Below are 23,570 nucleotides of genomic sequence, written 5' to 3' on the forward strand. Positions count from 1 at the left end.
GAGAAGCCTGCGAGGGCGGGGTGGGGGGGGGGTGAGAAACAGTGACGTCGCCCGACTCCGCCCCCTCGCCCGACCACCGCTGCCGCCATGTTTAGTTGTTACTTCTTCACACAAGATGGCGGCTCCCAGGGAGGAGGCATGAGCGCCCTGCCGTTACCGCTCCTCCTGCCGTACAGTTGCCACTTCGGGGCCTAACTCTGCCTTTTTGAAGCGGCTCCTGTGGAAAGGAGTCATAAAGAGGAAAGCGAGGATCGGACGCTGCCTTGCGTTTGGTTTGCAGTGGAAGAACTGACCCGGGAGGAAGAGAATAGGGGGGAAGGGGGAGCTAGTCTCAAGATGGCGGCTCCCAGGGCGGCAGGCGCAGCCTGAGCAGTAGAGGCGGACTAAGGGTAGACGCTCGAGACCTCACGAGCCATACGGGCAAGTCTCTGAGCAGCCCTCAAGAACTCAAGCTCGTTTCACTGGCCTCTGGCGCGCCTCTATTCCTTACGAGTGTCGAGGCTGTTAAGGGAGCGGCCTCTACACTAAGCGCTGGGCGGGGAAGCGGGACGGTCTCAAGATGGCGGCTCCCACAATTGTGGTCTGAGCGCCGGCGGGGCTGAGACAACCGCTGCGCTTGTGGCTCCTTTCCACCCGCCCCGGAAGCCGGCCAGTGCAGGGGACTCGGGGGGTGTGGGAACCGGGCCGGGGCTCCGCCATTTCCGGCAGGGGAGGGCTACGACTGAGGAAGGGAGGAGAGAGAGGCGGCTCAAGATGGCGGCTCCCAGGGCCTCCCGCTCGAGCTTGTAAGTGGGAGCTCCCAGGCAAGTAGTCAGGGCGGCGGGACTCGACGGCCTCCAGCTTCTCGGGTCCAGGCGCTTGACAGTTTCAAGAGGCTCTTGACAAGACGCGGTAAGCGAGGAGAAGGGGAAGAGGAGAAGGGAAGGAGAAAATAGTTAAGATGGCGGCCTCCATGGAGCCGTCCACCGCTGTGTGAGGAACAGTTTCTCAGTGAGAGCCACCTTAGACGAAAAGGGGTGTGTGTGAGTGGAATTGGGGGGCTCTCTTCCCACTTGGCGACTCGTCTCCACCGCGCCCTTTCCCGGAACTATGGCTTCGGCCGTGTCACCCGCCAACTCGCCAGCGGTGCTCTTGCAGCCCCGCTGGAAGCGAGTGGTGGGCTGGTCGGGTCCAGTGCCCCGGCCCCGCCACGGCCACCGCGCCGTGGCCATCAAGGAGCTCATCGTGGTGTTTGGCGGCGGCAACGAGGGGATAGTGGACGAGCTGCACGTGTACAACACGGGTGAGTGCAAAGCCCGCTGGGTCCTCGGATCTTTACCTCCCTTCATCTCCTCCCTCCTCCTTCCTTCCTCCCGTTCTCTCCCTCCTTCCTCTCCTCCCTTCCCCGGCTGCCCTCTTCCCCCCTCCTCCCATTCCCTCCTCCAGCCGCACGGGACTCCCTTCCGAGACCCTTTGCTCTGCATGGCTTGTCTGTTCTGCCCTGCTCTTGTCCCCATCCTGACACCCCTGCTTCTCCTGCCTTCGAAGGGGGTGCCTTTCAGTATTGGAGAGGAACCCTCTAGGCCGGCTGGTGAAGGAGCGGGGGCGGCGCCCGCGGTGGTGACTTCAGATAAGACACCGTTACCCCCGCCAACTAGGCGGGCAGATGCGTCCCTTTGGCGCAGAGTCCCCCCCCCCCCCCCATGCCTGCTAGGCTCTTCCTCATCTCTGGTGCGCTTTGGGGAGCAGTGACAACTTTTAGATGACGGATGAGGTGGCCGTCTCGAGAAAAGGGGCAGAGTTGACCGGCGTCAATCCTGACCCAGGGCCGGGGTGGGCAGGCGGGCGGTGTGCCACGCTGGGGAACTGTCGTCCTGGGGCTCCACAAATCCGACTACGCTGCCGTTCCCCACTTGCAGTGTCGAATCCTGCAGTGTTTCCCTTTCCGTGGCCCGTGGTCTGGATCTGGGGCCTTTGGCTGGAAGAGAGAGGGATTAGTTGCGGTCATCCCACAGTGGACGGAGGAGGTTACCCTGCCCATTGCCAGGCTGCCCCTAAACCCGAGGCTGGGTTCATTGGGAGGGGTGAGGTGCAGTCGCCTTGGGCTTGTTGTCTGGTACCCCTGTTCACTCTCTAGAGCTTCGCGGCATCCTCCTGCGGCTCCCTCCCCCATGGTGGCCAGTTGGTACACCTGGTGCCTTCGTGGGCCCCAGCTGCCTGTTGAATGGAGGCTGGCCTGGGGAGAGGGACTGAGCGTTCTCACTGGGGGCAATGGGCCTGGGCACGTTCTGTTCCAGAGCCTGAGAGGCGGAGGTGGGGCTGCTGCAAACCCCCTCCCGGCTCATAGTGTGCTTTTAGGAAGCTCTCCTCCGCAGTTCCAGGTCGCTTTGGGATCAGCCACGGCCAGGGGCTGGCTTCTAACCCTTTCCCCCCACGCCAGCTCATCTGCCAAACGCCTTTGGCTCCTGAGCTGTCCTGTCCCAGGGTTCTGGCGGGCCTGGGTCCTTGGGTCTGGGCACCCCGAGTTCCCCACCCCACCCCACCCCCGCTGCCGCCGCCCCCAGCTCCAAGTTTGCTCCGAGCTAGGCTGTTGGTCCGTGCGCTGAGGGTTGGAGCTGCGCTTTATCTCAGTTGAGTGCTCCCGGCCCGCGCCTCCCCCGAGGCACAGAGTTCAATATGCTCGCATCTTAAAAGTGGTTGACCCTACAAAGTTGACTTTCCGAGGCTGGTGGGTTGCCGGTGACCCTTCACATTCTGGGTCGGAGCACCTGTTGCCTCTGGGGAGGCTGGGCTGGCTGCTGGAGCTCGGTGCCAGATTGGACAGCTGCAGCAGCAGCGATTAGCCCAGTAAGGGAAGGCTGAGGGGCAGGGCTGTTTTTAGAGAAGCCAGGGCGCTCATCAGAGCCTCCTCAACCCCTTGGACCACCTTTCTTCTTGTAAGGCCTGGAGCAGGTTTCTTGGCAGGGAATGCCAATTTTAGAAAGTAGGCCAGGGGCCTAATTACCATCAGCTCCAAAAGCCACTGCTTCCTGGGGCCTCTGTGTCGACATGCGTGTATTAAACTGAGTTGACCATTTCGGCATTCACTTGTTCCCCTTCTGGAAGGGTACGTTGTGTAGTAGTGGGAGCCAGCCTTCCAAAGGGCCTCAGCCCTGGATTCCTCCAGGGTACCAGTTTGGAAAGTGCCCCAAGAACTCCCTCGGCGACTTCTCGCCGCTAGTGGACGTGGCTCCCCGGTCCTCACCGCATGTTAGTGTTTCCTGTTTGACGGAGCCTCGAGCTTCTGCTGTTCTCAGAGAGCCGGGCTTGGTGTGGCCTCTCTCCCACCAGCCAGGGCACAGATGCCCAGCATCCTTCTTAGGGCATCTTTAGTGCCGCCTTGACAGCTGGCCGCCTGCTTACCTTGTGTCTTAAATGAGGTCAGAGCATATTCTCTAGCTTCTCCTTCTGTAAGAGGAATGCTTAGAAACTCATTGTTCAGAGAGAGTTCCCCGTTGCTAAGACAAAAGACCCTAGGGGGCACGTGCCTGCTTTGCCATCTCAGGCAGCTCAGAGATCGGGGGTGACGGGGCTGGGAGTGGCAGGTGTGCACTGAACTGGAAGGGGGTGCATGAGGAAGTGTGTGTCCTTCCTCCCCCGTGGCCGTGGAACACTTCCCCAGCTTTTGGGAGACCCATCCTCGACCTCAGGGAAGTTTCTGGCAACACCAAAGTGGATCACCCAGGGGCCCTGGCCCTGACACGGTGGGGTGCACCCTGGTGTGCAGAGGCTGTGGCTGCTGGGCGAAGCAGCGCTCGAGGCAGGTTTGCCTCAGTGGTTCTCCAGCGTCCCCAGCTGATGACGCTGGAAGGAGCCTTGGAAAATGGCTAGTGAAACTTCCTTCTTTTCATACACACATACCCTGGGGTCTCAGGTGGGACGTGCTGGGTCCAGGATCACCCTGTTGGCTGTCTCGGCCTTCGGTTTGGTTATCAGGCTCAGGCCCCCCGCTTTGGGGACACCTCCCGGGCGTGCTCTCCCTGGAGCTAATTGGTTACTAAGTTGAGCTTATCTCCAACCTGTTCACCCTCTGTTCCGGGCCTTTCGCGTTCTCACAGGCACTTCCTGCCCGGCCCCGCCGGTTTCACTTGTTGGGAAGTCCTGTTCAGCCTTCAAGGCCCTGGGTCCCGCATCACCTCTTCTGAGAATCATCTCCCCCTCTCCGTGCCTCCTAGCACCTGCTACTGCCTCCACCATGCAGGAAGCGGGGCGGTAGGGTGGGGGGCGCTGAGCCACCTCTTCCGGGGTACAGGCGTCTCTTCCTAGCCCCCCTCCCAGCCGAGAGTGGCGACAAGCCAGAACTGAGCGGGGAGGAGGGACCTGCAGGGGTCGTGCACCACCCACCCCCCTAGATAAGTGAATGAGGGGTGATAGGATTAGGGGACAGCTGCCATCTCAGGGCAGAACCAGGCTTTGGCCCGGAACCTGTGCTGCCTGACAGCATTCTCCTGCCTGGAGTGTTCTAGATCGAGGTCAGCCCCTCCTGGGTGCTGCACAATGAGCTCTTGGGACGTCACCAGTCCCTCTCGCCCAGCCCCTGAATCAGGTGGCAGGTGACCCGACACCTGTGGGCCCGTCCTTTTCCCATGTAGCGTCCTCCCCGGCCCTCAGGGAGGCACCTGGTGGTCCCTTTTACTCAGGGACAGGGTTCTCATCTCGTGTGTCTGTCTGACCCTGTGACCTCTGGTCAGTTACTTCCCTTTTTGGCCTCTGTTCCTGTGTCCAGTTTTTTAAAGTTTGGTGGCTCAGATGGTCAAGCATCTGCCTGCTATGCGGGAGACCCGGGTTCAATCCCTGGGTTGGGAAGATTCCCCCGGAGAAGGAAATGGCAACCTACTCCAGTACCCTTGCCTGGAAAATCCCATGGACAGAGGAGCCTGGTAGGCTACAGTCCATGGGGTCACAAAGAGTCAGATGCGACGGAGCGACTTCACTTTCTTTTCTTTCCCATGGAAGGAGATTCAGAGGTCTGTGTCAGCATTTATCCTGGGAACTTGGATGTAGCTCCTTCGGGCACTGCGTGAGCCATCTCCCTCCAGTTTGTGTAGGGCTGAGGGCTCAAGCCTGGAAAGCTGCTGCTCTTCTCGGTTTGTTTTTGCGCCTTGAGAAATGATAAGGCAGACCTCCGGACTCTGGAGCCAGGGTGCATGCTGCAGGCAGGGGAGACGGAGGGGAGTGCTGGGCGTCCCCAAGGCCCAGTGACTCCCCTGAACCGAGGGTGGGACCCACAGCCCGTTCCAAGGATGTGTCCACCTGGGAAGTGGCCAGCCAGGGTACCTTTGTGCCAGGAGGTGGAATGTGCTTTGGGGTGCGGGGGAAGGCCTCTCCCCCCTTGAGGGTGGCCCTTGAGGGTGATGCCATGGGAGTCCGGTTACCCAGCATGGAGAGGGTGGTAGGGACCGGCCCCTGTCACGCCCTGGGAGGGGCTCCATTGGCGCTCAGGTCCCTGCCCTGTCCACCGTCTCCTTAGTCCTGATTTGCTCGCCCGTGTTTGACCAAAACTGATGGAGGGGCGTGGAGTCAGGTTTGCAGCTGGCTGCTGGTTTGAAGTGTCTGGTGAGAGTGCAACGTGTGTTTCAGGGGATAGCCCTTCAAATAACACAGGACAGGAGGAGTCCCTCCAAAGAGGGCAGCGTTTTCCCCGTGACTTTGCCAGGAAGCCCCGGCAAGGCAGGCAAGGGACTGGTTGCCTGGGAGGAACAGGGATACCAGGCGGAGCAGGGGCAGTTGGGGAGCTCCACCCTGGCTCGAGGCGGCAGACTTGAGGCAGCTTCCAGGGCTGGGAGGCTGCCCACCACCGCCTCTGCCTGTGTTCTGGAGGAGGGAGCTGTGGACCGTCGCCGGGGAAACCACAGCAGAGCTCGAGCGTGCCCCCGCGGCTTTCCTCGGCATGTACTCGGATTGCTGCCCCTGGCCTGCAGCATTTGCTCTTTCAGCCACTGAGATGTGCAGCCAGCTGTGGGCCTCCAGGAGGGTAGCTTGGGTATTAGATGTTTCTCTCCAAGTCCCCATAGAGTGGCAGGAGGTGGCCCCATCCCCAGAAGCTGACGGATTCTCTTATCAGTGACTTCCTGCTTATTAAGATGACCGTGATAAGAAGCAGGGTGACTTTGGGGTGGTCTCTGAGGCCAAAGGGTTTGGAAGATGGCTTAGAGGGTCGGCAGTTGGATGCTCAAAGGAAAAAGTCCCACATCCTTGGGTAAAGAGGCGCTGTTTTAGCCTGTCCTTTCTTGGACTGTATTTTGAAGGCTGGTGGGTTTAGGGAGGCAGAGGGGTAGTGGTTTTGGTTCTGGTGGCTCCCAGGATGTTCTGACTTCTGCTAACTTTTGTCCTCCAGCGACCAACCAGTGGTTCATCCCAGCTGTGAGAGGGGACATCCCTCCTGGGTGTGCAGCCTATGGCTTCGTGTGCGATGGGACACGCCTGCTCGTGTTCGGAGGGATGGTGGAATACGGGAAGTACAGCAACGACCTCTACGAGCTCCAGGTAGTGTCCTGCTTGTCAGAGTCAGGGCAGGCCCTGCGCCACCCAGACCTTCTTACTCCAGTCAGGTGCCCCCTCCCACCCCCAGCAGCCCCTCCGTATGTGGCAAACAACCCAGCTCACCCTTGAGTTAATCACTAAGCCTTGATTTTGCAGGCAAGCCGGTGGGAATGGAAGAGACTGAAAGCAAAGACGCCCAAAAATGGGCCACCTCCGTGTCCTCGGCTTGGGCACAGCTTCTCCCTTGTGGGCAACAAGTGTTACCTGTTTGGGGGTCTGGCCAATGATAGCGAGGACCCCAAGAATAACATTCCGAGGTGAGGCTTTGTCCTGTTCGTGTGGAATCCCATGAAGGCCGGGGTGCTCGCCCACACAGCAGTCAATTTTGCCGAACCAGGTCCCTTTCGTTTGTGAAACAGGAGGGTGACCCTAGACGCCCTCTAAAGAGCTTTCCAGTGCTGAGGTGTCTTGACCCCCAGGAGGCCTCGTGGGAGGAGGGTTGGTTCTTCCAACCTTGCCTTGTGCTGGTTCCTGCTCCTCAGACCCAGTTTTGAGCTGGTCCTTCTCGGTGCTTGCAGGCTTCATGATGGGTATTTTCCAAGGGCCTTTCTAGAATCTGCAGGTAGTCCCGAGCTGGTGCTCCCTTTTCACCTCGGAGGTCCTCATGTCATGTCCAGCTTTGTGCAGGGCAGCTGAGCACACCCCATCCTGCTGCTCCCCTTCCATTCGCACCCCTCCTTAGGGGTGAGGACAGAGGTAGAAGGATTTGGAGTTCGTGTAGCCTTAGCCCTGCTTTGTCTCCCCAGGAGTCTGCCATTCCCCTGTCAAAGCGGGTGGCCTGCCTTAACCTGACCTTTTTTTTCCCAGGTACCTGAATGATTTATACATCCTGGAACTGCGGCCGGGCTCTGGAGTGGTAGCCTGGGACATTCCCATCACTTACGGTGTCCTGCCCCCACCCCGAGAGTCTCACACTGCAGTGGTCTACACTGAGAAAGACAACAAGAAGTCCAAACTGGTGATCTATGGAGGGATGAGTGGCTGCAGGCTGGGGGACCTCTGGACCTTGGATATCGGTATGACGTGGGTTTGGCTGCTCCTGTGGTCTAGGTGTGCAGCTGGTCTGCTGGGCAGCTGGCGTGGGGTGTTGTGGTGGGGCTCTCACAGAGGGGGCGTATCCCGCCTAGCAGCCTATTTGTGACTGGGTCAGGATAGGACCTATCTGGGGCTGTCCTCTTTGCCCTGAGCTTGCAGTGTTTAAGAAAGAGCAAGGCTCTGTTGGCCAAGTCTATCTGTTAGCTTGCAATAGAGTGAGGGGAGAAGGAATGGCCTTTCTAGAATGACGTTGTGTGGGTAAGGTAGCACAAGTCCCTGTCAACTCATCAGTAGTCACGGTGTGCCAGGAGCAGGGCCCCCTGGTCTGTCCCAGTCAAGAGGGGTTGCCCAGACGCGGTGAGAACCCTGGGGGCTATTTGGGAAGGTTGACAGGCAAGGAATCAGGAGTTTAGGCTGAAAGGAGTTCAGGCTTTCCACCTGGAGAAGGTGGCCGACTGTACAACTATAGAGGGTTAGGGGTCCTGTAGCGTTGCATCAACGTTCCAGAGAGCGGATTGGGCACAGAATTCCTAGTAGCCCTGGGTCTGTAGATGACGGAGCTGACCGTGGGTGAGTGCCTCTTGAGGAGTGGGAGGTGCTGTGGTGCGTCTGGAGGGTATGGCAACGGCTCCTACCCCCACCCCCAGCCCCAGCCCCAGTTCATAGCAGGTGCTCGGGAAAGACCGCTTGGGAAGTGCCAGAGCCTGGTGATCAGGGGGGCTCTCAAGGCCTGTTGGGAGGCCAGGCGTGCAGTTCTTGTGCTGTGTTGATACCTGCTTTCCAGAGCCTTCCCCACATCTGGGACACAGCCTCTGGGTCAGAGGGCATGTGTCCCACCCGGTGTGAATAACCTTCTCTTCCCACTGCTCCGCACAGAGACTTTGACATGGAATAAGCCCAGCCTCAGCGGGGTGGCACCTCTTCCTCGAAGTCTCCACTCGGCCACGACCATAGGAAACAAGTGAGTAGCCAGCCGTGGCTTTTTTCTCTTTGTAGCCCCCATCTCCGACCCCCATGGGCTCACAGTTTCGTTCCAGCAATCCCTGAGGCCTGAGGAGACCTCTCTTTGGCTGGGCTGGCGTTCAGCAAGCAGCCTTGTCTTCCCCTTATGACCCTGGGGGACCAAAAAAAAAAGAGGGTAGAGGGACACAGATTGTTCTAGATCCTCTGCAGCAGCAGCTGAGTGTCTTTGTCAATGCCAAGGTCCCAAAGTGAATGTAAGGCTGATGGGGACAGAGTGGAGCTTTGGGTGAGCTACACTGAAGCTCCGTGCACTGGAGGTGACACAGTTCTTGTGAGGGCTGAGCCACCAAGGCAGAGAGGGCCACATTCAGAGCTTCGTGCGTCCCGGGGAGAACTAGAGGACCCAGTGTGTTCAGGACGTTCTGGATGGAAGAGGTGGCCTCAAGCTTGGCACCTCGTCCACAATCGTCTCCTACTCTTCCCTCCCTCGTCCCAGAATGTACGTGTTTGGTGGCTGGGTGCCTCTCGTCATGGATGACGTCAAAGTGGCCACACACGAGAAGGAGTGGAAGTGTACCAACACTCTGGCTTGTCTCAACCTGGGTATGGCCTCCTCGGGCTCAGCGCGGCCTGCAGAGGGCTGCGGGAGGCCGGCCCACCTCGGCCTGCGGGCTGTGTTGGGGGCGCAGGGGGCCGAGCTGCTTCTAGGCTGTGCCACTAGAACTCCGCGAGGCGTAGCCATTGGTCCAAGCGCCCTGAGGGACGCTCCTTGGCGTGTTTTGAATAGGCTCTTCCTCACTGGTGTAACCATGCAGTGCCTCCCTCTCGTCTCCTGTTGGTGGTTTCTCACCCACGCTGCAGGGACCGTGCTATAAATGCGAGCGTTGCCTATAGGTTCCTTAAAAACGGAGCACACAGGATGGCGGCCTGCTCTACGCAGTGCAGTGCCTGGCCCTTGTGTTTCCTCTGTCCCGGAGACCATCCCATCCCCGCAGGGCGAGTGGCTCATTCTTTTGAATTGCGCTCGTGGTGTCAAAACTTGCACCGACGCTGCTCCGTGAGTATCCTTGCACCGTTCTCGCCACGTGCAGGTGTATCCGAAGGGGGACAACCTAGAGGTAGCCTTGCCGGCAGGGGGATATTACCGGACATGCAGATGTCCCTAGCGGTGCTCACCGGGCCGGCAAAGCATACACTCTTCACCAAGCCCAGTAGGTGCTTGACTTCCCACGGGCCAGCCCCAGGTCCCCTCCCCTGGCTCACCCTCAACCCTGGCTGCAGCAAAAGGAACATCAAGCTGCCAGGCACCTTCTGGGTTAAGTTTGCCTTTCTCTTATCTTGAGTGAGGGTATGTATTTTTCTTTTCTGAGATCTTCTGTCACGTTTTCCGTAACTTGCGTTCCTCTTTGCCCATCTCTTTCTAGAGGCTTTTGTGTTGCTCCATGTGCAAGAAGGGGAACCTTTGACTGTGTTTTTCATGTAGTTTTCCCAGTTTATAGTTCGTGGTTTCTAATTTCGTACAGTCTTTTGCCATGCAGAATTGTATTTTTTTTGTTTTTGTCTTCATCTTACTTTAGTAATCTTGGATGACTTTCTGATTTTAATTCCCCATCCCTGACAGCAAAAGGCCAAAGAGCCCCTGAGGGTTGTCGGTTCCTCTGTCCCCTGCTGACCTTCACATCCTGTCCTCCCCAGATACCATGGCTTGGGAGACCATCTTGATGGATACGCTGGAAGACAATATTCCCCGGGCCCGTGCCGGCCACTGTGCGGTAGCCATCAATACCCGCCTTTACATTTGGAGTGGGCGTGACGGCTACCGAAAGGCCTGGAATAACCAGGTCTGCTGCAAGGACCTCTGGTACCTGGAAACGGGTAAGGCTAACTGGAGGAGAGCTGCCACACCCACCCCCGAAGTGTCTGCCTCTCCCTCCTCACCAGTGATGCTCTCTTACAGAGAAGCCGCCACCTCCAGCCCGGGTACAGCTGGTGCGAGCCAACACTAACTCTCTGGAGGTGAGCTGGGGGGCCGTGGCGACAGCCGACAGTTACCTTCTGCAGCTCCAGAAATATGACATTCCTGCCACGGCTGCCACTGCCACCTCCCCCACACCCAATCCAGTCCCGTCTGTGCCTGCCAATCCTCCCAAGAGCCCTGCCCCAGCAGCAGCCGCACCTGCCGTGCAGCCGCTGACCCAAGTAGGCATCACGCTCCTGCCCCAGGCTGCTGCCGCGCCCCCGACCACCACCACCATCCAGGTCTTGCCGACGGTGCCTGGCAGCTCAATCTCCGTGCCCGCCGCAGCCAGGACTCAAGGTGAGCCGGGCGCTTGAGGGCAGGAACTGGCTCACCCGGAGGTGGCATGCCTGCGCGGGGGCTGCTAGACCACACGCCTGGAGGCCATTAGTGCAGACCGGAGGCTGAGTGCTGCTGCGGGGGCCTGGTCCTGACCTGCGGAGACTGTCCCCAAACAGTGCTGGAAGGGCGGGAGCTGAAGCCCAAGCAGGTCCTGGAAGTCGCTCACTTCGGCTCCTTCTCTGAGCAGGTGTCCCGGCTGTGCTGAAAGTGACTGGTCCTCAGGCTACCACGGGAACCCCGTTGGTCACCATGCGACCTGCCAGCCAGGCTGGGAAAGCCCCCGTGACTGTGACTTCCCTTCCTGCAGGCGTGCGGATGGTTGTGCCTACACAGAGCGCCCAGGGGACGGTAAGGAGCCAGGCAGGGCGTGGTGGGATGTTCCTGGTAGTGGCGCACTGGCGGGGTTTGACTCCCACCCTGTGCTAGCACCTTTCATCCAAGGTCTGGAGAGTGCTGATGAGGCGATCTTTCATCACTAACTTCAGGATTAGTAAGCTGACACCTCAGAATGGTCTCCTCGCCATCTGATCTCAAGGGCATTTTAAAAATGTATTTTCTGAGGGGAGAAGCTAGCCAGCTGGGGGTTGACGTGGGCCTGGTTGATGGTGGGAGTCCAGGTCTGGGGTCAGTAGAGCAGCGCCTGGCCGTCCTCAAAGCCAAGAGGTGCTGCTCCAGGAAGCAGGGATTGGGGCTGCCTCAGGTCTGGTGCTCCCTGTGGGCTCAAGCTCCTTGTGTCCCTTGCAGGTCATTGGCAGCAGCCCACAGATGAGTGGCATGGCTGCATTGGCAGCCGCGGCTGCTGCCACCCAGAAGATCCCTCCTTCCTCGGCACCCACAGTCCTGAGTGTCCCGGCTGGCACCACTATCGTCAAAACTGTGGCCGTGACGCCGGGCACCACCACGCTCCCAGCCACTGTGAAGGTGGCCTCCTCGCCAGTCATGGTGAGCGTTCCTCGGGGCTGGTTCAGAGCCCACAGCCTTGGGGCCGAGGGCTTCTGGGCACCATCATTAGACAGTGGTCACTGCTTCTGGCCTTTGGACCAACCATAGAGGATGGAGGTCTGTGGTTGGTGCTCGGTGGGGGTTGGGGAGTAAGCTGGCAGCCATGGGGGTGTGGCAGCCTTGTAGCCAGACCTGTGGCCCAGTGACCTCCTTTGTTTCGCTAAAGGAGAGGTGAACAAAACTGAGCTTGGTAGACATACACAAATGCGCAGGGGCCAGCTCTTCCCCCCACCCACCCACCACTCTTCTTTGCGATCTCCAGGTGAGCAACCCAGCCACTCGCATGCTGAAGACTGCAGCTGCCCAGGTGGGGACTTCCGTCTCTTCTGCTGCCAACACATCTACCCGTCCCATCATCACCGTACACAAGTCCGGAACCGTGACAGTGGCCCAGCAAGCCCAGGTGGTGACCACAGTGGTGGGTGGGGTTACCAAGACCATCACCCTGGTGAAGAGCCCCATCTCGGTCCCAGGAGGCAGTGCTCTAGTGAGTGACCAGCACCAGGAACGCCCAGCCCAGGCCATGCCCTTGACCGGTCTCTGAATCACTTATTTTGGTGCGCTGTCGTTTCATTTTTAGATTTCCAATCTGGGCAAAGTAATGTCAGTGGTCCAGACCAAACCGGTTCAGACTTCGGCAGTCACAGGCCAGGCATCCACAGGCCCAGTGACTCAGATCATCCAGGTGAGCTCGTGGACCCTAGACTAGGACCCTGCCTAGACAAGATCTCATGAGTTTGAGTGGCTCAGAAGGTCCTGTTGCTTGGTTCTGTTACTTGCAGTCTTCAGAATAGTGCAAGCTGTTTGGGCTGGCAATGAATCCTGGGCAGACCAGACTCACCATTAAACTTGCAGTTCTTCTAAAAATGACAGATACATATGTGTATCACTGACTGACTCTGTTAGACACCTGAAGCTAACACAGTATCGTAGAGCAACCAGACTTCATTTAAAATTCGATGATGACAACAAAGCCACACTTTGCATCCTGGCAGTGATGCCCATTCATCTCAGCCTTCCCGCATTCATTTTCCCCTTACAGACCAAAGGACCCTTGCCAGCCGGGACCATCCTGAAGCTGGTGACGTCTGCAGATGGCAAGCCCACTACCATCATCACAACCACGCAGGCCAGCGGGGCAGGGACTAAGCCTACCATCCTGGGCATCAGCAGTGTGTCCCCCAGCACCACCAAGCCCGGCACCACCACTATCATTAAGACCATCCCCATGTCAGCCATCATCACACAGGCGGGCGCCACGGGTAGGGGCCTTCCCCGGTGTGCTGGGGAGAAAGCAGGTGAGGGGGTAGCCAGTGTGCAACATCTTTCCATTGAGGTTTTTCACTCTGCACTGCCCTCTCTTTGCCTCTTGTTTAAGATTTTCCTCTCTGCTGCTCTACCCTCTCTTTGCCTCTTATGTAAGATTTTCCCGTCTGCTCTGCCCTTGCCTCTTCTTTACGATTTGTCAGGAGGTAGTAAGGGTATGGCTGTAGTTTAAACTTCTTTGTTTTAATTGAGGGGCAACAGGCGTAACTATTTGAAAAGAGGGCCCAAGAGAAGCGGGCCCGGGTGGGAGGCCAGCACTGTCGCCTGGCCCTTCCTGAAGCCAGGATGCCCCCCTCTCCTCTAGGCGTGACTAGCAGTGCCGGCATCAAGTCACCCATCACCATTATCACCACCAAGGTGATGACTTCTGGAACTGGAGCCCCTGCCAAAATCATCACGGCTGTTCCCAAAATCGCTACGGGTCACGGGCAGCAAGGAGTGACCCAGGTGAGGTGTGCCTGGCCCTGTCTTCCTGAGGGTCCAGCCTGGGACCGCAGCAGGCCACCCGGAGCCTGGGAGGGGCAGCACAGGGTCTGTTCTGGCCAGCCCCCAAGTGACAGGGGCCCTTTTCTCCGGTTTTCCAGGTGGTGCTGAAGGGCGCACCTGGCCAGCCAGGCACCATCCTCCGCACCGTGCCTATGGGGGGCGTCCGCCTGGTCACCCCTGTTACTGTCTCTGCTGTCAAGCCTGCTGTCACCACACTGGTTGTCAAGGGCACCACAGGTATGGAGGCCTCGGGGTGCGGGGCCGCAAGGGCAGGGTCGGGGTGTACCCCGGCCCCACTCACCTGGGGAGAACAGCCGCACCAGCTGCTGACCGCCTGCCCCTGCCCTTTCCCGCCTCCAGGCGTCACGACCCTGGGCACGGTGACAGGCACCGTCTCCACCAGCCTGGCCGGAGCCGGGGGCCATAGCACCAGCGCCTCACTGGCCACGCCCATCACCACGTTGGGCACCATCGCCACCCTCTCAAGCCAGGTGATTAACCCCACTGCCATCACTGTGTCTGCGGCGCAGACGACGCTGACAGCGGCCGCTGGGCTCACCACACCCACCATAACCATGCAGGTAGGGCAGTTGGAGCTGCAGTGTGCCGCCAGGCCCTTGGTTTCCCTCCCACATGTGGAACCCGTAGGATGGTTACCCTGGAGGTGCATAATCGCGATTCTTAGTCACTGCCTGCTAGTCTGTCGGGTTGAGACGATATATCTCAGCCGTGTTTAGCGTTTGAGCACTAGGTTTTTGCATATTGAGCTGAATTCCTGGTGAAGTGGTGAAGCTGGCCTTAGCACAGCACGGGGTCAGCCAGCTTTCCCCCCACCCCCGCCCGACCGAGGGCTTGCCCCAGCCTAGGCCCCGCTCCTCCACCTCTTCCTGGTTCCTTTTTTCTGGTCCCTGAGCCAGTCAGTGTCTTGGAGTGAGGGTGAGCAGGTCCTAGACTTGCCAGGGTTTTTGCTTTAGCTGCCAAGTCGCTGATCCCAGGGGGAACCGCAGGTAGGTGGCAGGGGCAGACACGGGAGGATGGGCAGCAGCGCTAACTCCCTGTGTGCCCTCTCCCCAGCCTGTCTCCCAGCCTACCCAGGTGACTCTGATAACGGCCCCCAGCGGGGTGGAGGCCCAGCCTGTGCACGACCTCCCAGTGTCCATTCTGGCCTCCCCTACTACAGAACAGCCCACGGCCACAGTCACCATCGCTGATTCAGGCCAGGGTGATGTGCAGCCTGGCACCGTGACCCTGGTTTGCTCCAACCCGCCGTGCGAAACCCACGAGACGGGCACCACCAATACAGCCACCACCACCGTCGTCGCTAATCTGGGGGGGCACCCCCAGCCCACCCAAGTGCAGTTTGTCTGCGACAGACAGGAGGCCACTGCTGCTCTCGTGACCTCCACGGTGGGCCAGCCGAATGGCAGTGTCGTTCGTGTCTGCTCCAACCCGCCGTGTGAAACCCACGAGACCGGCACCACCAGTACAGCCACCACTGCCATGTCTGGCATCGGAGGCGGGCCGCGGCGAGACATCCGGCTCGCCTGCGCGGCCACCACCATTCCCACCGTGGTCCGGGTCAGCGTGACTGCCGGGGCGTCAGAGGGAGCTCAGGTTTCCATCAAGCCCGCGTGCCAAACCCGTCAGACCAGTGCGACCAGCACCACCATGACTGTGATGGCCACCGGGGCCCCGTGCTTGGCCGGCCCGCTCCTCAGACCAAGCGTGGCCCTCGAGGCCGCTGGCCGCGGTGCTGCTCTCTTACAGCTGGGGCCACTGAGTGCCCAAGTCAGGCCCGGTGGCGAGGAAAGGTCCCTTGCCGGCCTGGGCCCGCTGGTGTCTGTGGGGCGCCAGCTGGAGGTGCATCACACGCACACGACCAACACGGCTACTGTGGCCCGCTCCGCCATGAGTGCCGGGGAGCCCCACGAGCTGCTGGGGGCCCCCACACTTGTGTACGAGAGCTCAGCCAGCGCCTCTGTGACTGCCGCGGCCCTGGAGGCACTGCTGTGCCCCTCGGCCACCGTGACCCAGGTCTGCTCCAACCCTCCGTGTGAGACCCACGAGACGGGCACCACCCACACACCCACCACGGCCACATCAGGAGGGGCTGCAGGCCAGCCAGAGGGCGGGCAGCAGCCTCCTGCCAGCCGGCCCTGTGAGACGCACCAGACCGCTTCCACTGGCACGACCATGTCCGTCAGCTTGGGCGCCCTGCTCCCGGATGCCGCCCCCTCCCACAGGACCCTGGAGTCCAGCCTGGAGGTGGCAGTGCCACCCGCAGTCGCCCCTCAGGCCGGTGCTTCGTTGCTCACTCCTTTCCCGACGCAAAGGGTGTGCTCCAACCCGCCCTGTGAGACGCACGAGACAGGCACTACGCACACGGCCACCACTGTCACCTCCAACATGAGTTCCAACCAAGGTAGGTGGACGCAACCAGCTGGGTCCCCACGGGCTCCCGGGCCCAGGGCTCACCGAGAGGCCCGCAGTTCAGTTCTTTGGAACCCAGTTGCTCGTTACAGGCAGGTCTTCCAGGCAACCGTGTTTCCTGGTGGCAGAGCTGGGTGGTAGCCCTGCTAGAGGAGGGCCTGTCACCCCACTCTCTGCTTGTCCCACCAGACACCCCACCGCCTGCCGGCGACCAGGGAGAGGTGGAGAGCACCCAGGGCGACAGTGTGAATATCGCCAGTTCCAGTCCCATCACGACAACAGTGTCTTCCACGCTGACGCGGGCCGTGACCACCGTGACACAGTCCACGCCAGTCCCAGGCCCTTCGGTGCCGGTAAGAGCCCAGGAGGGTCCCTGCGACCTGGTGTGCCTGGGCCCATGTTGTTCCTGAACTGGACAACAGGTGGTGCTGTTGCTCCAGGCACGTGCCGCTCCTGGCTCCTTTTCCAGACCATAAAAGGGCAGTTTCTCGCCTGACTGACAGGGCAGGGCACAGGAGGCCCCAATCCTTGGTGGGTGTCCTATGGGTGATTTTATTGTTGTAGCTGGTTCCTGTGGCTCATCACTTGGCTATGGCGTGGCACAGCAGGAGTTGTGCCCCTTTTGTGAGATCAAGGGGTCTCTCTGGGGATGAGTTAAAATGGGCCGGCAGGTCGGGGGTCTCGCCGCCTTTTGCCATGCGCCCTGCTGCTCAGTGACCTACTGTTCCTGTCTGTCAAGCAGGGTTGTGGCAACCCATTGAGAATGCAGATCCCAGCCCACAGGGAGAGATGAAGGCCTGCCTGGTTTCGGTCTTCCTCTCCTCCCCTCTGACAGGGGCTTCTCTCCCTTTCTAGAAGATCTCATCTGTGACTGAGACTGCCCCAGGGGCTCTGACCACCGAAGTCCCCATCCCGGCCACGATTACAGTGACCATAGCCAACACAGAAACTTCTGACATGCCCTTCTCTGCTGTTGACATCCTGCAGCCCCCAGAGGAGCTCCAGGCCTCTCCAGGGCCACGCCAGCAGCTTCCACCACGGCAGCTCCTGCAGCCTGCCTCCGCGCCCTTGGTGGGGGACTCCGCCGAGGTCCTGTCAGCCTCCCAGAGCCCTGAGCTCCAGGCCGCCGTGGATCTGAGCAGTACAGGGGACCCGTCTTCGGGCCAGGAGCCTGCCAGCTCGGCTGTGGTGGCCACCGTGGTGGTCCAGCCACCGCCGCCTACCCAGTCCGAAGTAGACCAGTTGTCTCTCCCCCAAGAGCTGATGGCCGAGGCCCAGGCGGGCACCACCACCCTCATGGTGACAGGGCTCACCCCAGAGGAGCTGGCAGTGACTGCTGCTGCTGAAGCGGCCGCTCAGGCTGCAGCCACAGAGGAGGCCCAGGCCCTGGCCATCCAGGCCGTGCTCCAGGCCGCACAGCAGGCTGTCATGGGTAGGTGCTGCGCGTAGGCCAGCTGGCTCAGCAGGCTGTCTTCGCTTGAGGCTGGGGTTAGCCCTGAGGGAGGGACAGCCTGCTCAGGGGTAACAAACCGCGCTTCAGGTGCCTCCTTCCAGGTGACTTGAGCAAAGGGAGCTTGTTTGCCACCAGGATGGCACAGTACGGCCTAACCGGGATGGGGGCTGACTTTGGTACGCAGGCAGGAGGCGGGTCTTGCCAGGGGGAGGGCAGAGGAGAGGTCTGGGGGACAGGCTCTGAGAGCTGGTGTCTACGGATCCTGCCCGTCGCTCTGAGGGCAGTGGTGGTGGGAAGCTGGGGCTGGCGTCCCTCCTGAGTCGTTGTCTTCTGCCCCTGGAGCAGGCACCGGGGAGCCCATGGATACTTCAGAGGCGGCCGCGGCGGTGACACAGGCAGAGCTGAGCCACTTGTCGGCCGAGGGCCAGGAAGGCCAGGCGACCACTATCCCCATCGTGCTGACGCAGCAGGAGCTGGCTGCCCTGGTCCAGCAGCAGCAGCTCCAGGAAGCACAGGCCCAGCAGCAGCAGCACCACCTGCCCACGGAAGCGCTGGCCCCCGCTGACAGCCTCAATGACCCGACCATCGAGAGCAACTGCCTCAATGAGCTGGCCGGGGCTGTGCCCAGCACCGTGGGCCTGCTGCCCCCCACGGCCACTGAGAGTACGTGGGGCCCTGCCTGGCCATGGGTGGGTTGGCCTGCAGCCTCGCGCCCCTGGGGAAGTCAGTTGACTGGGGAAGAAAGTCTTGTGAGTGGGGTCCCAGGTCCCTCGGGGTAGAAACGGGCCCGGTTGTGTAGCCCGGGGGAGGGGCTCCTGTGCAGAAGCCCGGTCTCTGGGGCCTTTCCTGCTGACACCTTGTTTTCCTTCCCAGGCCTGGCCCCGTCCAACACATTTGTGGCCCCTCAGCCGGTCGTTGTGGCCAGCCCCGCGAAGCTGCAGGCCGCGGCCACCCTGACGGAAGTGGCTAATGGCATTGAGTCCCTGGGTGTGGTGAGTCTGGAGTGACGAGGTGAAGCGGGCTAATGGATCCGGACTCGGAGGGTGTCCTGATCTCTTCTCCCTCTCTGCCTGCCAGAAGCCAGACCTGCCACCGCCACCTAGCAAAGCCCCTGTAAAGAAGGAGAACCAGTGGTTTGACGTGGGGGTCATTAAGGGTACCAATGTGATGGTGACACACTATTTCCTGCCACCCGAAGACGCTGTCCCGACTGATGTATGTATTCCTGGGAGCCAACACCCTCAGGTGGGCAGGGATTTGTGAATCTAAGGGATGCTCTCTGCATCTCAGGGCTGACCCCTCCTCACCCCATCCCCCTTGTAGCCTTTGAAGCAGTGGCAAAGCTCAGCCCTGGCCCCCCTTGCCCTGACCCCCCTGGGTCATGATGGGGCTGCCATGGCTGCCCTTTGCCCACCCCACCGTCCCCGTGGTGGAAAAGTGCTCCACTGACTCCTGCAGCCCTGTCGGTGGGATCCATGTCACTCTCATCTCTCCTGTTCGCCTGATCTGTCCCTGTAGGATGACTCGGGCACCGTGCCCGACTACAACCAGCTAAAGAAGCAGGAGCTGCAGCCAGGCACTGCCTATAAGTTCCGCGTCGCCGGGATCAATGCCTGCGGCCGGGGGCCCTTCAGTGAGATCTCAGCCTTTAAAACGTGTCTGCCTGGCTTCCCGGGGGCCCCGTGTGCCATTAAAATCAGCAAAGTAAGTCTTGTGAAATCAGCCTCTGTCCTCAGCTAAGCCCGTGCTTGTGGGGCTTTCTTCTTTGCTGGGCTGGGCGGGGGTGATTTGGGAAGGGCCCCTGAGATGTAGGCAGAGTCCGGTGGGTCTGGGCTGAAGCTTCTGGTCCTCTCTGTCTCTGACACAGCGTGAGCCGTGACTAACGTGCTCCTTTACCTAATCAATCCTCTAATGCCTAAACTCCCTGACGAGGTCTGGGCCTGTGGTTCTCTCCATTTTTTTGATGGGGAGACTGAGGCACCAAGAGGCTAAATAACAAGACATTTGTTAGGTGACAGAACAGGTCTAGGAAAGTGTTTGGTGTCCTGGTTCATTTTGCCATTATGACAGGCTGCCTTCCAGGTGGGGGTAGACGAAGCCATCTCTTTGGAGCTCCTTGAGCTCTGTTGTGAAATAGGTTTGTTCTGTTAGGAGAGGGGTGAAGAAGGAACTGTCAGTTCTGAAAGCTTCGACTCAGTCTAGGTTCTCTGTCCTCTGATGGGCAGGGGAGGAATAAGTCACAGAGGCCGAAGACGGCCCCCTCGGTCTCTGCTTCCTCTGTTCCAGAGTCCAGACGGTGCTCACCTCACCTGGGAGCCACCCTCTGTGACCTCCGGCAAGATCATCGAGTATTCAGTGTACCTGGCCATCCAGAGCGCGCAGGCCGGTGGTGAGACCAAGAGCTCGACCCCGGCGCAGCTGGCCTTCATGCGGGTGTACTGCGGGCCCAGCCCCTCCTGCCTCGTGCAGTCCTCCAGCCTCTCCAACGCCCACATTGACTACACCACCAAGCCCGCCATCATCTTCCGCATTGCTGCCCGCAATGAGAAGGGCTACGGCCCAGCCACCCAAGTCAGGTGGTTGCAAGGTGGGTGTGTGTGGGGCTCACTCTGGAGAGGGATAGCTCTTGCCAGCTGCTGGCCTGGTGAGCTTGACCCTCTGGAGTGGGTGGATCCCTCACCTCGCCTGGTGCTGTGCAGAAAGCTCCTTGGGGGGCTGTTGGAGGGGGTTGGGCACGGGAAGGGCCAACAGGACCTGGAGGTGGGGGGTGGGTGCCCAGGCTTCGGGCTGCTCTGTCAGTCGGGGGGACAACAGCAGAGGCCTCTAAGCTGTGTCCAGAATGGCCCTGGGGAGTTGCATGCAGGTGGCCGGGACCCTGGGGCACATGCCCATGGGAGGGGCTGGCACACTCGGTGCCTGGCTGCACTGTGCTGGGCGGCGTTGGGGCTCCCCGCCCACTCCCCCTCCTCTGCTTTCAGAAACCAGTAAAGACAGCTCTGGCGCCAAGCCGGCCAGCAAGCGGCCCATGTCGTCTCCAGAAATGTAAGCAGGGGGTGCCTTTCCAAGAGCCTTCTGGGGCCGGGAGTAGGCGGACCCTGAGAGTAAGGAGCAGTGGGGACAGCCAGGCCCTGCTTCTCCTGAAACGCAGGGGGCCGCCCAGCCTAGGGGGCAGCCGGAGCCCTGGCCGAGTCCCACTCGCTTCGCCATGCAGACCCACGCTGATCCTGTCTTTTTTTACCTTTGCCTCTCATCTTCCAAGGAAATCCGCGCCAAAGAAATCGAAGGCAGACGGTCAGTGAGAGGCAGCTGCCCGGCGCCTGGCTTCTTCTCCAGCCTCCCCTCTGCTTCAGGACCGCCGCCCGCCCCGCCCACCCCACCCGCCTGGCGCGCACTCCACCCTCACGAGCCAGCAGCTGCCCTCCTCTCCCCTTCCTCTCTCTGTTTTTGCAAGAATCTTGAGAAAGCACATTTTACAATGGCTGTGGGGAGGGGGGCGGTGAGGGAGCGGAAGGCAGATGCTAAAGAGCGAGCGAGGGAGTGGGCACCCCCCCTTCCTCCAGGGAGCCCTCAAGCGAGAGACCTAAATGCACCGGAGCAGATGGAAAGCTCACCTCCTCCAAAGTCTGCACACCTCTCGCTGTTGCCCTTGGCTCCAGGGATCAGCCAAGGCCCGAGGAGTTGAGGGGGGGAGCTTGTAGAAGCACCTCCGGCCCCCTTCCCTGCCTCTAGTCTCAGAGGCTTGGGGGGCGCCCCCCCCACTCCGAACCGGGTATCTGTCTGGTTCTATTTTCTTTTGTGACCTTAGCATTTCTTGCCACGTGACACCCGCCTGCCCTTTTGGTTTATCCAACCCTGTCCTGCTTGGCAGTCCCATGGGAAGCTGACAACGTTTTCTCAGAGGCCTTCGTTTTCCCACCCCGTCCTCCCTCCCCTCCTCTTACCGTTCAGAGAAGAAAAAGCGAGGGGCGAAGAAGGAGCCCCGTGGTGGCCTGAGCAGTGTTCTGTGAAAACCTCCCGACGCCCACCTGGGGCCTCGAGGAGCCCTCCCACCAAGCCCGGCTTCGACCTCTCTGGGGTCGGGGTTAGGGGCCACATCACCAACTGCTGCATTTGTTGTATTTTTTTTAAGTTGAAAAGGATGAAGTTAACAGTTTTATTGTAATTTTAGTCTTAGCGTGTGGGGTTTTGTCCCTTTTTTTGTTGTTATTAGTTGTGTACAGAATGTGGATCTTTTTCTGTTTTTTTTTTTTTTTTTTTTAAACTTTTCTCCTTGGCGAAGCCTTGGCAGGGATCTTTCTGGACGAAAAAGTGAGGGGCAGCCAGGGCAGGACTATGGCATTTTCCCTGTGGGCCTGGTGTCTGCTGCCCAGTGCGATTTCCTTCTTTCTGGCCCCTGCCCTGTGCCCTGCTGCCTGTCCCCAGGCCTCTGGGATGATGGAGGGTAGTGGTCAAATCTTGCCCCCTTCATGGGCCATGGCTCCAACACTTAGAGGCTTGAGCTTGAGCGTCCTCTAGAGCCCGGAGTCAGACTTCCTGAGGACGATGGTGCAAAGGCGTGGGCACGACCCGATACCCAGTCCTGGGTCCGTGGCCCTCTCCACGACCCCCAGGCTCCCTCCCTGGCGTAAGCGCTTAGAGCATCCAACGCACACAGCCGCCGCTTCCCGCGGCCACCCTCTCTGGGCAGGGATGGCGCACATTGGACAGGAACCCAGCCTCTGAGGCTGCCTGGGATGACAAGTCATGCGGTACCATCGATGCTATGAAGTTGGGCTCGGCTCTGCTGGGAGCGGCTAGTCCAGTGCCAGCTCTGCCCCATGTCCAAGGTTTTTAGCAAGGAGTGAGACTTGCGAGCAAGTCACACTGAAGGATTTGAACTGAACAGCCGATGTCTTCAAAGCCCCTTCCTCTGCCCTAGAGATGCAACTGGGGCTGGGAAGACCCCAGCCTCTGCAGACCCCTGCCCCTAGCCCCCACCCTCTGGGGCCTCTGTTGTATTATAGTATATTTCGCTGTGGAAAACGTCACGTTTAGTCACCTTGGAGCCCACCGCCTGATCCCATTGTCTCCCCCCCAGCCCAATTCCTGAGCGCCCTCTGATCTCTCTGTTTCTGGAAACAGTACGCCCATTCATTATTGTAGAGTAACCCTTGTGACTCAATATTACCATAGTGCGATGTCGTTTTGTGCTATTTTGAACAATTAAAAGACTTTTTGAAATAACGACCTGCTGTCGCTGTGTCCGAGACTCCCACGGGAGGAGGCGGGAAGCTGGGCCCTGCGGGGCTCACAAACCACCCTCTTCCGTCCAGGAGATTTTTGCTCCCAGAATTGTGCTTCCCATCACCTCCCACAGCTCAAAAGTGCTGCGAGCTGTGGCCTTGGCAGTGAGCTGGTCTAGGACTGGATTCCCCCTGGAAGATACCACAATGGCAGCCGGAATGCAGGTCACAGGCCAAAGGGGCTCACTGGACAGCTGCTGCTGACTCTGTGGAGGTCATGTCACCTCCCTCCTCTCCCTCATTAGAGGACAGGGGACAACCACCACGCTCCTTGGACCGAGAGCTCACAGCCCCTAGGACAGACCAGCATCACTGGAGGGACACACCTGTGGTCAGGGGGAGCTGCTGGAATAACTCCTGGCCTGGCTGTTTGTGCACATGGGCCAGGGTCCCCAACTAAACAATCACACTGTCGGGTTGCGGTGCCAAGGCTAAGATGGTGGTGTAGCCAGGGGCAGGCAAGCAGTATCAGTCCTCAGTGCCAACCAGGACAAAGGGCCAAAAAAGCCAAGTGGGGTGGCCAGGGTGCCTGGCTACCTTGGTGCCAGACAATACAGAGAGGACCAGTGAAGGTACTGCCCCGCTACACGGATGGGGCTCGGACACTCCTCTGGTACCAAAATCCAGCAGGTAGGGATGGAAAGTGGTCGACGCAGTTTGGGAAAAAAAACTA

At 59.8% G+C, this 23,570-nt stretch overlaps 1 protein-coding gene across 8 annotated transcripts; it reads left to right on the forward strand.

The window, feature by feature from the left end:
• The first annotated feature begins 97 nt into the window (after positions 1–97).
• Positions 98–22,838, forward strand: HCFC1 (host cell factor C1). 8 transcript variants are annotated; one of them, XM_025276874.3, is made up of 26 exons: positions 98–1,282; positions 6,356–6,504; positions 6,658–6,818; positions 7,369–7,577; positions 8,473–8,557; positions 9,056–9,162; positions 10,255–10,434; positions 10,517–10,876; positions 11,106–11,266; positions 11,663–11,860; positions 12,183–12,407; positions 12,501–12,605; positions 12,963–13,218; positions 13,551–13,693; positions 13,831–13,969; positions 14,093–14,313; positions 14,807–16,154; positions 16,352–16,515; positions 17,018–17,594; positions 17,958–18,278; positions 18,489–18,607; positions 18,696–18,830; positions 19,134–19,319; positions 19,902–20,202; positions 20,594–20,657; positions 20,875–22,838. In XM_025276874.3, the coding sequence occupies exons 1-26, from the start codon at positions 1,090–1,092 to the stop codon at positions 20,912–20,914; spliced, it is 6,147 nt and encodes a 2,048-aa protein (XP_025132659.1). In that variant the 5' UTR covers positions 98–1,089; the 3' UTR covers positions 20,915–22,838. The 8 variants fall into 8 exon arrangements, with proteins under 8 accessions (XP_025132659.1, XP_025132658.1, XP_006043711.1 ...); XM_025276873.3 differs by having other exon boundaries at positions 17,021–17,594; positions 18,693–18,830; XM_006043649.4 differs by having other exon boundaries at positions 99–1,282; positions 18,693–18,830.
• Positions 22,839–23,570: the final 732 nt, after the last annotated feature.

This window comes from Bubalus bubalis, chromosome X (assembly GCF_019923935.1).
Source record: "Bubalus bubalis isolate 160015118507 breed Murrah chromosome X, NDDB_SH_1, whole genome shotgun sequence".
NCBI classification, from domain to species: domain Eukaryota; kingdom Metazoa; phylum Chordata; class Mammalia; order Artiodactyla; family Bovidae; genus Bubalus; species Bubalus bubalis.

What these genes read in the sequence shown, in the direction of transcription:
- HCFC1 (XM_006043649.4), top strand. Translation starts at nt 1,090, where the DNA reads ATGGCTTCGGCCGTGTCACCCGCCAACTCGCCAGCGGTGCTCTTGCAG. An exon ending in TCCCAGGAGGCAGTGCTCTA is followed by an intron (nt 12,408 to 12,500) that starts GTGAGTGACCAG and finishes TTTCATTTTTAG; the next exon opens with ATTTCCAATCTGGGCAAAGT. An exon ending in CACCCACCATAACCATGCAG is followed by an intron (nt 14,314 to 14,806) that starts GTAGGGCAGTTG and finishes CCCTCTCCCCAG; the next exon opens with CCTGTCTCCCAGCCTACCCA.